General features: G+C 37.9%; 1 protein-coding gene across 2 annotated transcripts in view; it reads left to right on the plus strand.

Annotated features, from left to right (window-relative positions):
- fggy (FGGY carbohydrate kinase domain containing) overlaps positions 1-15,123 on the plus strand; it is a 310,186-nt gene that overhangs the window by 234,591 nt on the left and 60,472 nt on the right. For both annotated transcript variants that reach the window (XM_048601899.1, XM_048601900.1), the window contains 3 exons: positions 1,877-2,024; positions 5,261-5,335; positions 12,604-12,724. In XM_048601899.1, coding sequence (XP_048457856.1) covers positions 1,877-2,024; positions 5,261-5,335; positions 12,604-12,724 — 344 coding nt within the window. The remainder of the gene's footprint in view (positions 1-1,876; positions 2,025-5,260; positions 5,336-12,603; positions 12,725-15,123) is intronic.

Here is a 15,123-nt window from a genome sequence, read left to right on the forward strand (position 1 = left end):
CTAGGTCAGTATTTGGCAAAAACAACAGGGCTTCAACAGTAATGTTAATATTGGTACAACTTGAAACATAAATTAAGTTTAGTTCTAATCTGGATCTGTGGGGTTTCTGACGTAGCACTAGTTGAGTGAATTAAACCTTCTGAATGTTAAATTTCTTTCCAAGCTTTGAAAATGCAGATAATCATTTTCTCGTATGCAAACAGATTTGGTTTTTGTCTTACATTCATTTTGTTGCCTAGATTTTTAGTGTGTGGATTTGAAAGATTCTCCACATATATGAATAATATTGCTTGAGATAAACATTTTCAAGGTGCAAGTTCACATGCTGGTTGACTTTCAACTTGCCCATCAAAACTACATTGTTGTCCTCTTCTGCCCCAATTTTCAAATGTACAAATTAGGAGCAGGAGTCAGTCTTTCAGCATGTGAAGCCTATTCCACTGTTCAATAAGATAATGGCTCATCTTATATTGTCCTCCAATCCACAGTCCTGACTACCTTTGATGACCTTTGACTTTCATGTTGATCAAGAATCCATCTACCTCTGCCTTAAAAGATCAATGACCTGCTACCTCCACTGCCTAAGTAGGAGGTCCAAAGGCTCTCAATACTCAGAAAAATAAAGACCATCCTTATCTTAAATGGGAGACCACTTATTTTTAAACTATGTTCCCTTGTTCTAATCTCTCCCATGAAAGGAAACATCCTTTCAGTATTCACTCTGTCAAGTCCCCTCAGGACATTATATCTTTCAATAATATCATCTCTCATTCTTCTAATTTCCAATAGATGTACGCTGTCCAACTTTTCCTCAAAAAATATCCCTCCAGTCCCAGTATTAGTCAAGTGAATCTTCTCTGACCTGGTGTGAATGCATTTACGGCCTTTCTTAAATAAGAAGACCAAAACTGTACACAACATTCCAGATGTGGCTTCACCAATGTACAAACTTAACCAAATTTCTGTAGTTTTATATTACGTTACCCTTGCAATAATTAAGAATATTCCATTTGCCTTCCTAATCACTTGCTGCACCTCCTTGTTAACTTTATATGATTCATGTACAGCAAACCCATTTCCCTTGCCAGCACAGAGATCAATAATCTGTCTCCGATCAACCATATAAATTGTTGTTACAAAATATGAAATAAATTGAATTAAGATTTATGTCCTGTTATTCCTTGGGTGTATAAAATCCATATCCAATCAAACCAGTACATGCTGTAAACATTGGAGAATGGGGAGTTTTGTTTGAAAATGGGATATTTGTAAAAGAAATTAACTCTGACAATAAAAACCGAAAGAACTGTGGATACTGTAATTCAGGAACAAAAACAGAAGTTGCTGGAAAAGCTCAGCATGTCTGGCAGCATCTGTGAAGAAAAAATCAGAGTTAACATTTCGGGTCCAATGACCCGGACCCGAAACGTCAACTCTGATTTTTTCTTAACTCTGTTTTTGTTAAGTCTGACAATGTTGAACAAAAAAGAATCCACTGACAGGAATTATCATTTGGACAATGACTTTATAATTTCTGCAGGCAACCTTTCTTTTGAGCCAGTGTCATGTATTGTGTCTTGGAATATATTTGAACGGTGAAATAAAATAAATGTAAGGCTACACGTTTCACAAAGTAAAATTTACCCTTGCGCATATTTGCTTATGTTTCCCTTGCCTGTGCCCCAATTGCTTTGAAGAGAAAAAATAAAGAAAAAGAAAAAAAAGAGAAAAAAAAGTTCAGTTTAAAACACTAGCTCAGTCTTCAAATATTTCATTATTTTTTTCCCAAAATGACAACACCTAAATTTTATTCTTGGCTTATAATTGACGAATGTTTTAGTTACAAAATGGTTGATTTCAGAATGTTTTCTTTCAGTGGGAAAAATGTCTACATGTACTTAAACAGTCACCTGGAGTCTATTAAAAAGAGTTATGCTGTGGGCATGCTAACTGTTGATTTACATGTTTGGCCTGATTTCCATGGCAACAGATCTCCCTTAGCAGATCCTACCCTAAAGGGCATGGTAGGTACATTTCAATTTTACAGAGAAACCTTTTATAGCTTTTGTTTGGAACAATGACAAAATGAAAAAAAAATGTGTATCATTCATTTCAAACTGCCAATGTGATTGATTTTTGTTGAAATAATTTTTCTTTGTCAGTGTGTGCTGACATATTTTGCTTTAAGAGCCCCTTTCTCCCATTTACTTGGCTTACAGTTGCTGTCTGTTTCGCTATTGAAAACATTTGTTTTCTGCTGGACCAAAAAGTCTGACCTCATTTTTAAAATGTAATTTGAATTCTGAAGGAGCAACCTGCTTCTTTCATTAGGGCATTGCTTCCTTGATGCTGTTAGAAATGTAAATTTTCAAAGAGCATTGAAGGTAAGTGAATATGATTAGATTTTTTCAACTGATTAATTTCCCTTTTTTCTCCAATTTTCATGATGAACATTCTGTCGTGTGCTTGATATGTTGAGAAAGGGGAGGCTGCCCATTCCTCCATTTTATGTCATAGTCTCCCAAACAGAAGACACAATATTAGCAAAGGATAATGTCACTGAATGTTACACTGGCAACTGAGATGAGTACTCACCTGCAATGCAAGCTAAACATAGTTGTTTAAATTTACCTGTCGAGGTATCATTTTACAGTAATGCCGGAAGCTCAGGCAGCATATCAAGCAAAAGTAGTTCTATGAAGAAATAGAGAACATAATAGCAGTTGTCTGATTTGGAGAAAATGGGGTAAGGTTATATAAAAACAGAAGAAAACAAAAGGGCAACAGGTGATCACATGACAGAGGGCTCAGAAATGAACCAAGACTAACAGTGTCAAAAGAACTGTACATCAGATGACAGAAAGGGAAAGGATTGTGTGTTCAAGATTTATTTTAAAACTTGCAGTTGCTCAATTGTGAAACCATATCAGTGCTCTCATATAAGCATTTTTTTAACTGTTGGTTCAATTTGAGTTAAGCTAAATGACAAGATTTCAAAATGCAAACTTAAACATCAGCCAGCTCATTGTATTGAGATGCCCAATGGAGCGGATAACTTTCAATTACACATGCTAGCCTTATCCTTCTGAGTGGTGGAGGTGTGTAGGTCTGGGAGGTATTGCCAACAAAGCCTAGGCAACTTGCTGAAATTCATCTGCACATAGTACACATTGGAGCTACAGAATGCTAGTGGTGATTGGAATCAATGATTAAGCCAATAGGTTGGATGCTGATGAAACAGACTGCTTTGAGCTTTTTAAGTATTGTTGCAAATGCAACCATCTAGGTAAGCGGAGAGTATTCCAAGACATCTGCCTTTTTTAAATATTTGTTTGTGGGATGTGGATATTGCTGACTAGGCAGCATTTGTTGCCAGGAGGCCACTTGAGAATCAGTGACATTGCTGTAGATCTAGAATCACACACAGGTCAAACCAGGTAAGGATGGTTGCCATTAGCTATCTTTTCTTAGATTCTAATTCTTTTTATTGAATTCAAACTTTAGGTTCTGGATTACTAATCCAGTGACATTACCACTGTGCCACCACCTCCCCTTGTAGGTGATGGAAGTGCGTTGGGCAATTAAGAGACAAATGACTCCCACAAAATACCCAAATCTCTAGTCATCACAGCAATTATATGGTTCTTCAATTCAGTTTCTGGTCAGTGCTGATGCCCAGGATGCTGAAAATGGGGAAATCCAGTGCTTTATTCTCCCTCCGAGGATTAAGCAATTCAAACAATGCCATTCACAAACATTAAGTGCATGTGTTTAACAGGAAAAATTGCAGACTTGGGCAGAAGCAAAAGTATGTGTTCATTGAGTATTCATAGTGTGAATAAATTCAGACTATCCTGTTGTAAATTAGCTGCAACATTAATATGCTAACTTTAAACTGTTGCACTTGGTTTAAGTCACTATTGTGGAAACTGGACCTATTCTCTCTTTGATTCCTGTCCCACAATTTACCCAAGCCAGTGTCATCGGAGCAGAAATTTAAGGTAAAGGGACAGACAACAAATAAATAAATCAATTCAAATCAACTAACAATAATTTCCCACAGTCCAAAGATGTGCAGGCTAGGTGGATTGGGCATGCTAAATTGCCCATAGTGTTCAGGGATGCGTAGGTTAGATGGATTATCCATGGGGAATGCAGGATGATAGGGTAAGGAGGTGAGTCTGGGTGGGATGCTGTTCGGAGAGTCAGTGTGGACTTGTTGGGCCGAATGGCCTGTTTCCACACTGAAGGAATTTTATGAATCTAAATATATAATACCTGTGTAAAAAATGTTTAAAAGCATTTTACAGAGAAGAGAATAAACAGATAAGTAAAGGGAATTAAAAGTGAGAAAACAAAGGATTTCTGCTTAGATTAAATATAGAAATTTGAAATTCATATTTAGTTAAATTCACATCAATTTTGATTCAGCAGCAGGATATTTACGATTTGACATAGTGATTCTTGATTGTTGACTATGTTTTTCCTGTAGTTACAGCACAGGAATCAGCCACTGCTGCCTCATTAATATTGTACAGCAATGCTACTGAACATGCAAATAATGATTACCAAACCAAACAAAGTTTCGTGACTTAACTTTGGCTGGGCAGCTGCAAGGACGGTGCAACTGAAGTCACAAATTTGTTGGAGATAATACCAGCAAGAAACCCTGCAACAGATTGATTTTCTGGCCCCATTTAAAAAAAAACAGATTTCCATTTGTGTTTTTTAGACAGTTTTATCAACCTGTCTTCCTACTTTTAAAATTTCTACATTTGTATAATCTTTTATTGCATTCTTTTTCAAAGGAAGAAATAACATACTTGATAAGATCTAATTATAAAATTAAATCCCTGACAGATGTGCTTTTACTGTCTTATCTGAATGACTATCAACAAAAGAAATTGAGATTTACTTAATTATTCGGCTGGGATTTGTGCTCAGCCTTATAAAGCCTAGTGATGCAATTGCATAGCCCCTGAAGCCACTTTTGAGGTTTTCATCTTTTTTTTTTGTACGTGACATAAAGCAAAAATAATCTTACATTGAAATTAATTACTTAGAAACCACCCTTTTCACTAAATGTTTCTACTGATAACTGGTCAAAGTTGATTATGTATACATTAACACTAAGAATACAGATGGCCCTATCAAAACTATTTTAAAATTTTGACATGTCAATTAAAAATGAAAAATTTCAAAAAAATTGTGTTTCAAATTGTGGCTTTGGTATCTAATACAATACCTCTTTTTTTCGTAGGTAACTGGATTGGGTCTGTCCAACACTCTTGATGACCTTGCTAAGCTTTACTTGGCTACAATTCAAGCTATAGCTGTAAGTTAGGTTTATTAATCATAATTAAAGTAATATATAGGATTCTAGATTTCTACCTAATGGGTTTGCAGCTATTTAATGATGAATTGCCTTCAAGATCAGGCAACATTGCTTTCACTATGCTGAAGAGAGATTTGCGTCACAAAACATCGTCCAAAAATGTAGCGAACCCACCCAGGATTTTGCCTCAGAATATTTTGCCTCAATCCTAAAGGGGTTTAATTCCCTTAGAATTAAGGTTCTGATCTCCAACTTGGGAAAACTTTTTTTTTTGCTTACAGGCAAATACTTATCTCTACTTTATGTTCACTTTCTCCAATTTTAGTATTGATGCTTCTATTATCTCTTCTGTTAGCTTTACTTTTGCTGCTATGCCTGTTTTTTGAAACATTATTGAATGCTTTTTGGAGGTTCATATACACCATGTCCCCTGCATTAACCTCAGCTGTTTAGTTGTCAAAAAACTAAATCAGTTTAGTTAAACATAATTTGCCTTCAACAAATTTGTATTAACTTTCCCTAATTTATGTACCTTTTCCGAGATATCCCAGATTATTGTTTTGTAAAGCTTCACTGCCTCTGAGGTTAAACTGAGTGGTCTGTAGTTGACAGGCTTATCCTTACATCCTTTTGTGAACAAGTGTATTACATTTGCAATTCTCTAATCAGTTCAAAGGAGATTTGGAACATTACGGTTATTATCTCCAAAATTCCTTTGTTTACTTATCTCCGAATCCTTAATCCTCAATTGCATCCCATCTGGTCTTCATGAGATATAAACTTTATCACAGGCAGTGTTTCCAATACTTCTTTATCTATACCTCTTTATCAATTATTAGTCTATTTTAATATCTGAATTCTTTTTTGCTTTACTCTGACTCAGGCAGCATCTTCCTTGGGACAGATAGAAAACAAGAAATTCCATTTAGTATTTCAGCTATGCCCTCTGTTTCATGCATTCATCCACTTTTATGCTCCATTATTATTCCATCTTTTCACTTAAGATGCCCTTAGAAGACTATTTGTTTCCCACTATGTATGTAGTCAATCTCTTCTCACGCTATCTTTTTGCCTTTTCTTTTCAGTTGTCCCTCTGGATTTTCTATAGTCAGCTTGGGTTTTCATTCTTGCTGTCAGCTTGACATCTGCCATACCCACATGTTTTCTGCTTCTCCTCGCTTGCTATATCTTTCATCATCCAGGGATCTCTAGCTTTGATTTCCCTACATTTCTCCCTTTTAGGAATATGTTTCAACTGAACCACTTCCTGCTGAAAGACATTTCACTGTTCTCAAGGGTTTATCTATAAATCTTCCATTCCTACCTCCAAAGCATCACTCCTAAGAATTAAGCTTCATTCAATCATAGCATTTCAATGACACTTCTTCTTCTGTAGTCCTTGAGATTGAAGCTTTCATCCTTACACTCCAAGTTCTGGTCCTGAGATGACTAAACACTATAATACCGGATGCACACATCCAGATGGTAGTTGAAGAGGCAGGTGGGTGGGATACTCAGATTTTCACGCGTTCCTCCCACAGTTTGTACTTGATATCCACCTGGGCCTGTTAGATATGCTCAAGCTGATTGGCATCTTTGGGGATTCTTCTGCTCTAGTTTGGATGGTCTTGGAGAAAAGATTACCATGATTTGATAAGGGTGTTATATTTTTTCTGTAAGCCTTTAAGGATGTCCTCAAAGCAGTTTCTCTGCATTCTTGATATCAGCTAGCTGTTAAGGAGCTCAGAATAGAGAGCTTGCTTTGGAAGTCTTGTGTCAGGCATGCAGAAAATGTGACTCAGTCAGTGCAGTTAATTAACAGTAACCAATGCCTCGAATGGTGACTTGAAAGAAGACACTGATATTGGAGCACCTATAGTTCCATTGAATTTGCTGGATTTTGCAGAGGCATTACTGATTAAATTTCTGTAGGCATTTGAGATGTTTGCTGCACACTGTCCATATCTGTGATATATACAGAAGGGCATGTAACACCACTATTCTGCAGACCATGGCCTTGAGGCCAGGTTTCAGGTCTTTGCTACCACATGCTGTCAGATGGCCAAAGGTTGTGCTGGCACACTGGGGTGATTTTGGCGGTCATTGTCAATGTCTGTCCTCACTGAAAGGATGCACCAAATTATGAAAATTGACCTGCATTTTACACTTGCTTACGATGGATGTTGATAGTCAAGGGACAGTTCCGTGGTGGGAGCAGGCTGGTGAAGGACCTTTTGCTTCCTGATGTTTTAGTTTAAGATGAATTCTGTCTGTGAAGACATCAACATTGTATTCCACAAAGATACTGTCTGGTATCACCGTCTGATATCGATAAAAGTGAGATTTTTGGTCTCTTAAGCAATCAAGGGATATGGTGAGTTGGCAAGAAAGTGTAGTTGAAGAAGATGATCAGCTACGATTGTACTGAATGATGAGGTAGGCTCAAGGGACTGTATGGTCTACTCCTGCTCCAATTTTTTGGGCTTATGAAAATAAATGAATTTGCACAAGAGGAGGACAAGAAGAAGATCTGCAACATTCTTACCTATCTCTAAATTGGAAGAGCTGGCCCTAACTGTTTGAGTGTTGTGACATGCATATGGAACAATGAGGTGGGAAACAGGAGACATGGCCCAATTTAAATTAACAAGTTTCCTATTTGATATAATTTTGTACACATTTAAGTTTTCCACTGTGAACAAAAGAGCTACTTGACCCTTTTTTTTTCCATTCTTAAGTGTCACTTCATGCTTTATAACACTGAGGTTATTCAAGTGTTGCTTTACCTCGCCGATATCCAACATTCTAAGGGAAAAATCATATGGTTGATGAAGAAACATTTATTCCACTTAATTTTAATAAAAGTTGCATCTTCCTGCCGCAGCTAAAATTAGTGCTGGCATATCCATTTACCCATCAAGTTCCATCAAACAGTTCTAGTCAGGCAAGAAGCATTACATGTCTTTGATTATGTTTTTTTCATTGGAACTACTCATAAAGAGCTGCTATTGGAATGTTGTAATAAGGAATATCAGAGCATAATGTTATAGAACGAAATCTTTCCATCATACAGGTGTACTTTGCATGTAGAGAGAGATAAAATGCTAATACTAACTAAGATATTGTGATTTATAGCTTGGTGTTTATGTATGTGACTATATAATTCACTGAAGAGGCTATCTTACTGGAGGTTGAATCCTGTATGCTGATCCAGCTACCAAGAATAGACTTGCTCTTAATCTGATATCTAATTATGATATTTGTTGTTCCAAAACCTATGTCAAGCAGAATCTTCATTTTATGCAGTTCCCCTCTACTTGGAAGTTAAAAAGGCACTCATGGTTAGCTTTTGCAATATCAGTCTCATTCTTTGCTCCAGAACATGCTATGAAAGGGCAAATGGTATGGAAGTTACACAATATCATCTGGGCTACCAACACCTACTAATCTCATAACTTCTTCAAAAATTTGTTAGGTTTATAACCTTCTTTTTAGAATCTTCAATGACAGTTTATGGTAGTCTCTCTGTTAAAATGGGGGGATTTGCTTGAGCTACATGGGACGATTTAAATTAGTGGAGTTGGGCGTTGGGCCTAGGACCAGAGAGATGGTGAGAAAAGAGATCAGTCTGAGGTTGGTGCAATTGGGATAAGGAGCAAGTCAAACTGTCAAGGCAGGCAGAAACAAAGTAGAGAACAATGTAGAACTGATAAAGTAAACTGCATTTATTTCAATGCAAAAGACCTGACAGGTAAGGCAGATGAACTTAGTGCACAGTTGGGGACATGGGACTGTGATATCATAGCTATTACAGGGATATGGCTTGGGAAGGGACAGGACTGGCAGCTTAATGTTCCAAGGTATAGGTACTACAGGAAGCATAGAATGGGGAGCAAGAGATGAGTGGGGTGGGGGTTGGGAGTGGTGGTGTTTTTGATTACGGCTATACTTAGGAAGGATATTCCTTGGAGTGTATTCAGTGAAGTTATTTGACTGGAACTTAGAAATAAGAAAGGGATAAACACCTTATTGGGATCATATGACAGACCCCCCCACCCCAAACCGTCAGCAGGAAATTGAAAAGCAAATTTGTGAGGAGATCTCAGTTATCTGTAAGAATAATAGGTTGTTAATGGTAGGGGATTTTAACTTTCCAAACAATGACTGGGATTGCCATAGTGTTAAGGGCTTGGATGGAGAGGAATTTGTTAAATATGTACAAGAACATTTCCTTGTTCAGTATGTGAATTTACCTGCTTCAGAAGGAGCAAAACTTGACCTTCTCTTGGGAAATAAGGCAGGGAAAGTGAATAAGGTATCAGTTGGGGAGCAGTTTGGGGCCAGTGATCATAATCCGCAATCCTTTTTCTTGTTGCCCTGCAATTTATTTTCTCTTCAGATAATTATCCAGTTGACCTTTGAAGGCCCTGATTGACTATGTGGTTACCACATTCTGAGACGATGCATTCCAAATTCCAACCAATTATTTATTAAGAATTGCTTCCCTCACATTATCATTGCTCCTTTTGCCAATCGCTTCCACAAGTTAAAGCAGAGCTGAAACATTAGGGAAAAAATCTAACAGCGTCTTCACTCCTGCAATATTTAGACCAATGTATGTAAATATGAAAAACATAAAGACACTTGATGATGACAGCACAAATTAAACGTTATTTGAAGAAAGTTACACCATAGAGGACAACATCAATTCATGTCGGTTGAATTTTCTGTCATAATAATAGCTTTAGTCCCCCCGCGGGCTAAGGATAGGTATATGTTCAGTTAGGTTAAGACTCCAGTCTGATGCTAGTGTGTTTGCAGTCCCTTCGAGGATCATCTCCTTCCCAGACTCAAACTGCCAGCTGGATCAATGTAACAAGCTGCCAGTTGTTTCATAGAATTTTATAATATAGAAGGAGGCCATTCCACTTATCATGTCTGTACCAGTGCCTGGAAGAGCTACCTAGCTAGTCCCATTCTCCAGCTCTAACTCTGTAGTCCTCTAAATTCATAACTCTCAAATACATATCCAGCTGTCATTTGTAACGTTTTGTAAATTCACGTGGAATCCCCCTTCACCAGTCTCCCAGGTACCGCATTCCAAATCCTAATAACAGTCTAAGTAAGGAAGGTTCTGCTCTTCTCAATCCGAGCTCTTTTGCTGACAGTCATGAAATTGTGACTCTTAGTTGCCGACATACAGGTGGAAACAGAATGTCCTTCTTTACCTGTCAGAATTGTTCATAATTTTGAACATCTCTACAAGGTCATCTCTTAACCTTCTCCAAGAAGAATAAGCCTAATTTCTCTAACTTTTCCTTGTATCTAAAATCTCTAATTCCTGGTATCATTCTAGTAAATCACCCTTGTATTCTCTCCAGGGCATTAACATCCTTCCTTAAATGAACTGCTCAGAACTGAACAGAAATGTGGTCTGACCAGTGTTGAGGGGTCACATAACTTCCTTACTTTTAGGCCCTTAGATATAGGAGCAGACTTAGGCCATTTGGCCCATTGAGTCTGTATTCTCAACCCATTCTTCCTTCTCCCCATAACCCTTGATCTCCTTACTAATCAAGAACATATCTACATCTTTCTTAAATACACTCAAAGTCTTGGCCTCCACAGCCTTCTGCAGCAATGAGTTCCACAGATTGGCCACCGTCTGGCTGAAGAAATTCCTCCTCATCTCAGTTCTAAAGGAATGTGTCTTCACTCTGAGGCTGTACTCTCAGGTCCTAGTCTCTCCTACTAGTGGAAACATCTTCTCCGTATCCACGCTATCCAGGCCTCTCAGTATTCTCTATGTTTTAACAGAATCCCCCTCACCCTTCTAAACTCAATTGAGTATAGACCTAGAATCCTCCACCTCACCTTGTATGACAAGCCCTTCATCCCTGGCGTCATTCTTGTAAATCTCCTCTGCACCCCCTCCAACACCAAAAGATGTGGGTCCAAAACTGACCACAATGTTCCAAATGCGGTCTGACCAAAGCCTGAAACAACCTTAGCAGTACGTCTCTGCATTTGTATTTAGTTCGCTTGAAATAAGTGCTGACATTGCATTTGACTTCCTAATTGCCAAGTGAACCAAGAGAATCCTGAATCAGGACTCCTAAGTCTATTTGTGCTTCAGATTTCCAAACCCTTTTCCCACTTCGAAAATAGTCTACAATTTTGTTCTTCCCACCAAGGTGCATAACTTCACACTTTCCCATATTGTACTCCATCTGCCAGTTTTTTTGCCAACTCTCCTAGCCTATCCAAGTCCTTCTGCAGCCTCCCCTCCTCATAAACACTACCTGTTCCTCCACCCCAACTTTGTGTCATCTGCAAGCTTAGTAACAATGTCCTCAGTTCCTTCATCAGGATTATTCACATATAACATGAATAGTTGTGGTCCCAACACTGACACCTGCGGAACTCCACTAGTCACTGGATACAATCCTGAAAAAAAGATACCTTATGCCTGTATTTATAAACCCAAGGATCCTGTAAGTCTTCTAAGAGTTGTTTCAAATTGCTGGCCATCTTCAGAATCCTGAGCTCCCTCTGTTCTTGTACACTCCTCAAAGTTATAAAGTTGAGTCTGTATTGTCTCTCCATGTTTCTTCTGGCTTGTTTTGTTCTGGCTTGAGCCACATATCTGTCAATGCTCTCTGTCATATCGCCCGAGACCAAATTCTGCTTCCAGTTTCCCATTTTTAGTCACTATACTCTGTGCATACAACCTAACCATACCTTATCTCTTTCTTGCCCATTGGGAGGTGACCATTTTTTTGTTCCCTGTCAACAGTCAAGTCTTCTATCACTTGCTTTTCTCCATTCCCCATCTTTTCTCTTTTGGTCCCGCTGGCACTTCCAAAACTATATCCATTGGGGAGTCTTCCCCCACCACCATCACCACTTTGCAAGTTTAAGTCCATCCCCACTACACATCCTTCTTAATCAGTAACCAATGCACTATAGTGGGGTGTCTTTTCACCAACACCATTTAAAGAAATTTGCAAGTGAACTATAGATTGGGCCTCATGTGGAATAGATTAGCACACTGACATGCTGACTATTTTGGACAGTCAAATTTTTCATCCCACATATTCAATTGAATAATTTTAATCAACTTTTCCTTATTGAGTAATTTGTTTGCATTTTAACAAAATATTGCATGCAATTATTCTGAAAATCTGTTATGATGAGTGTAAGAAATAAATTTGCTACTGTTTAATGGCATCTACACTTAAATCTATGTTCTATTTCCCTGTATTCAGATGGGAACACGCCACATACTAGAAACAATGCTGACTGCAGGACATCAAATTGACACTCTGTTTATGTGTGGTGGACTGAGCAAGAATCTTCTTTTTGTCCAAATACATGCAGACATTTCAGGTAGGTAATGGGCAAAGGGAGGAAGGTGATAAAATGTGATGATACAGTAAATTGGATTGTTAAAGTTTTCTTCAAATAGTTACTAATGGGCATACAATGAATTATTTAATTAGCTAACATAAACTACACTGCTACATTACAAATGCTACGCTGAGCAAATACAGCAAATTGCTCAATCCAGTGTCAGGGATATAATGTGATTTCATATTGATAGATATTGAAGGAATGGTCAAAATGTCATAGGAACACCACTATCAAAAAAGGAGTTGCCCCCTTCTGGGTTTCTTTCCTGCAGAATCAGTTCCTTTGCTGGATCATGCAAACAGTATGTGGGAATCTACCTTAGAATAAAGATAGAAAATGCACAATTTCTCAGAGGGAAATGTCTATGGAAAAAGAAAGACTTTCTAAGGTTGATGATCTTTCATCAAAACAAAAAGAAAGTTTAAAATTCTGATGAAAAGTCATCAAAATGAATACTAACTTTCTTTCTCGCTCCACAAATGCTGCTAGACCTGTTGAGTATTTCCCACATTTTCTGTTTTCATTTCAGATTTCCAGCACCTGCTTTGCTTTCCCATATGATAAGGCTTCCTTAATTCTGCCTGTTTATCTCATCTTTCTGTCTTTGGCTTTCTATAACTTTTTCAATTAACCTAAATTCTAGTTAAAAAAATCACCCACTTCATTTTTCTCTATAAGCTATCCTAATTCTCTGGCCTCAACATTGACTTTACCAACTTAGAATCTTAAAAAAAAGTTCCCAATTTTCATATCCAACAAGTTTTCATCATATACGTTGGGTGCATCGTCAAATTCAAAAGATGGGATTTGTCAAATGATTCTTTGGCTGAAGATCCCCAATTGGTGCATAGGTCTGGGGATGCTCTAAACCCCTGTTATAACCTGTCTTATTCTCACTTGGTCATTGGGGCTTACCCTGATTGCCGGGTTTTCCGGCCAACTTTCCCTTTTGCTATAATCTTAATACATCCTCTTGGTCTAAACACAACAATTATTTCTCTAATTAGAAGCAAGATATTATGGATAATCGAAATGTGAAATAAGCAATGAAATGCATTGGGTCTGACAACATCTTGAGAGATAAAAACAAGTCAATAGCCCAGAGTTTTATGAAGTGAAATTACAGGATTCCTGCCCTCATTCTCATTTCCAGCAATTTTCACCAGTGCGCGTTAAGGGTTCAGGTAGTCAGCCTGCACCCTCCACTCACATCCTTTGCAAGGTTAGGCATCTCATACCCATCTAGCCTTTGCTGTGCTGGCTGACTTCTCCATGATTTGTGTTTTATGGCTTCTCAAAAGAGTTGTGTATAATAGTCTGGATTTGGGAACCTATTGACAGGTAAGTTTAAAAGATTGTGCCCGTGCTAACCAGTCTGCTTCAAAGAACAAAGTACAAAGAAAATTACAGCACAGGAACAGGCCCTTCGGCCCTCCAAGCCTGCGCCGATCCAGATCCTCTATCTAAACCTGTCGCCTATTTTCCAAGGATCTGTATCCCTCTGCTCCCTGCCCATTCATGTATCTGAAAGAACAAAGAAAATTACAGCACAGGAACAGGCCCTTCAGTGCTCACCTGCTTTTATGGCCACCTCCAAACTACATCTAAAGGTGGTGGGGCCAACTCCATCCTGTTCCCACTTCCTCACAAACAAAACATGGCTGGCCAGGACCCTTTCAAAGGAAATGAATTAGAAATTTTCCTGGCTCAATCTCCTCCATGAAAACCTCGCGTACCGTTTCAGGGTGTGATCTTTCATCAGAACTGGAGAATGTTGGAAATATACATTTCATTCAAATAAAATGAAGAAGAACAATAAAGAGCAAAAGGAAAAGTCTGTGATAGGGTGGAAAATGGGAGAATTTAAATATCTGCAGATTTGGTCGAGCAAGAGCTAAAGGGAATGATAATAGGACAAGCACAAAAATAAAAAATGGGACAAAGGAGATATGAATGACAGAATAACAAGCATGCTGTCTGAAAGCAAAGTAAGTAAAACAAGAAACATGCAAAGAAAATGAAACAAAATGGAACAACACAGAGCACAGCTTGAAATTGTTGAAACTTAGCAGAGAATGCGCAATTGAAAGATGAAGTGTTGTTCTCTAATGTCTCTCATTATTGCCTTTGTGTGTTCAGCATTTATCACTTCTGTCATTTGATCTTCTCTGGACTTGTAATTAGTTATAAAAACAGCCTTTTTTTTTCTTTTCACCCCATTTTTGCTGGCTGAATTCCGTGTAACTTGTTCATTTGGAATTTCTCTTGGTTTTGTCCAGTAATCAATGATCTAAAATGTTAACCTTCCCTTTCTTTCTCAATAGATGCTGTCTGATTTGCTAGGATTTGTAGAATTTTCCAGTTTTATTCTTGGG

Source organism: Rhincodon typus, chromosome 10 (assembly GCF_021869965.1).
Source record: "Rhincodon typus isolate 14 chromosome 10, sRhiTyp1.1, whole genome shotgun sequence".
In the NCBI taxonomy this organism is placed as follows: Eukaryota; Metazoa; Chordata; class Chondrichthyes; order Orectolobiformes; family Rhincodontidae; genus Rhincodon; species Rhincodon typus.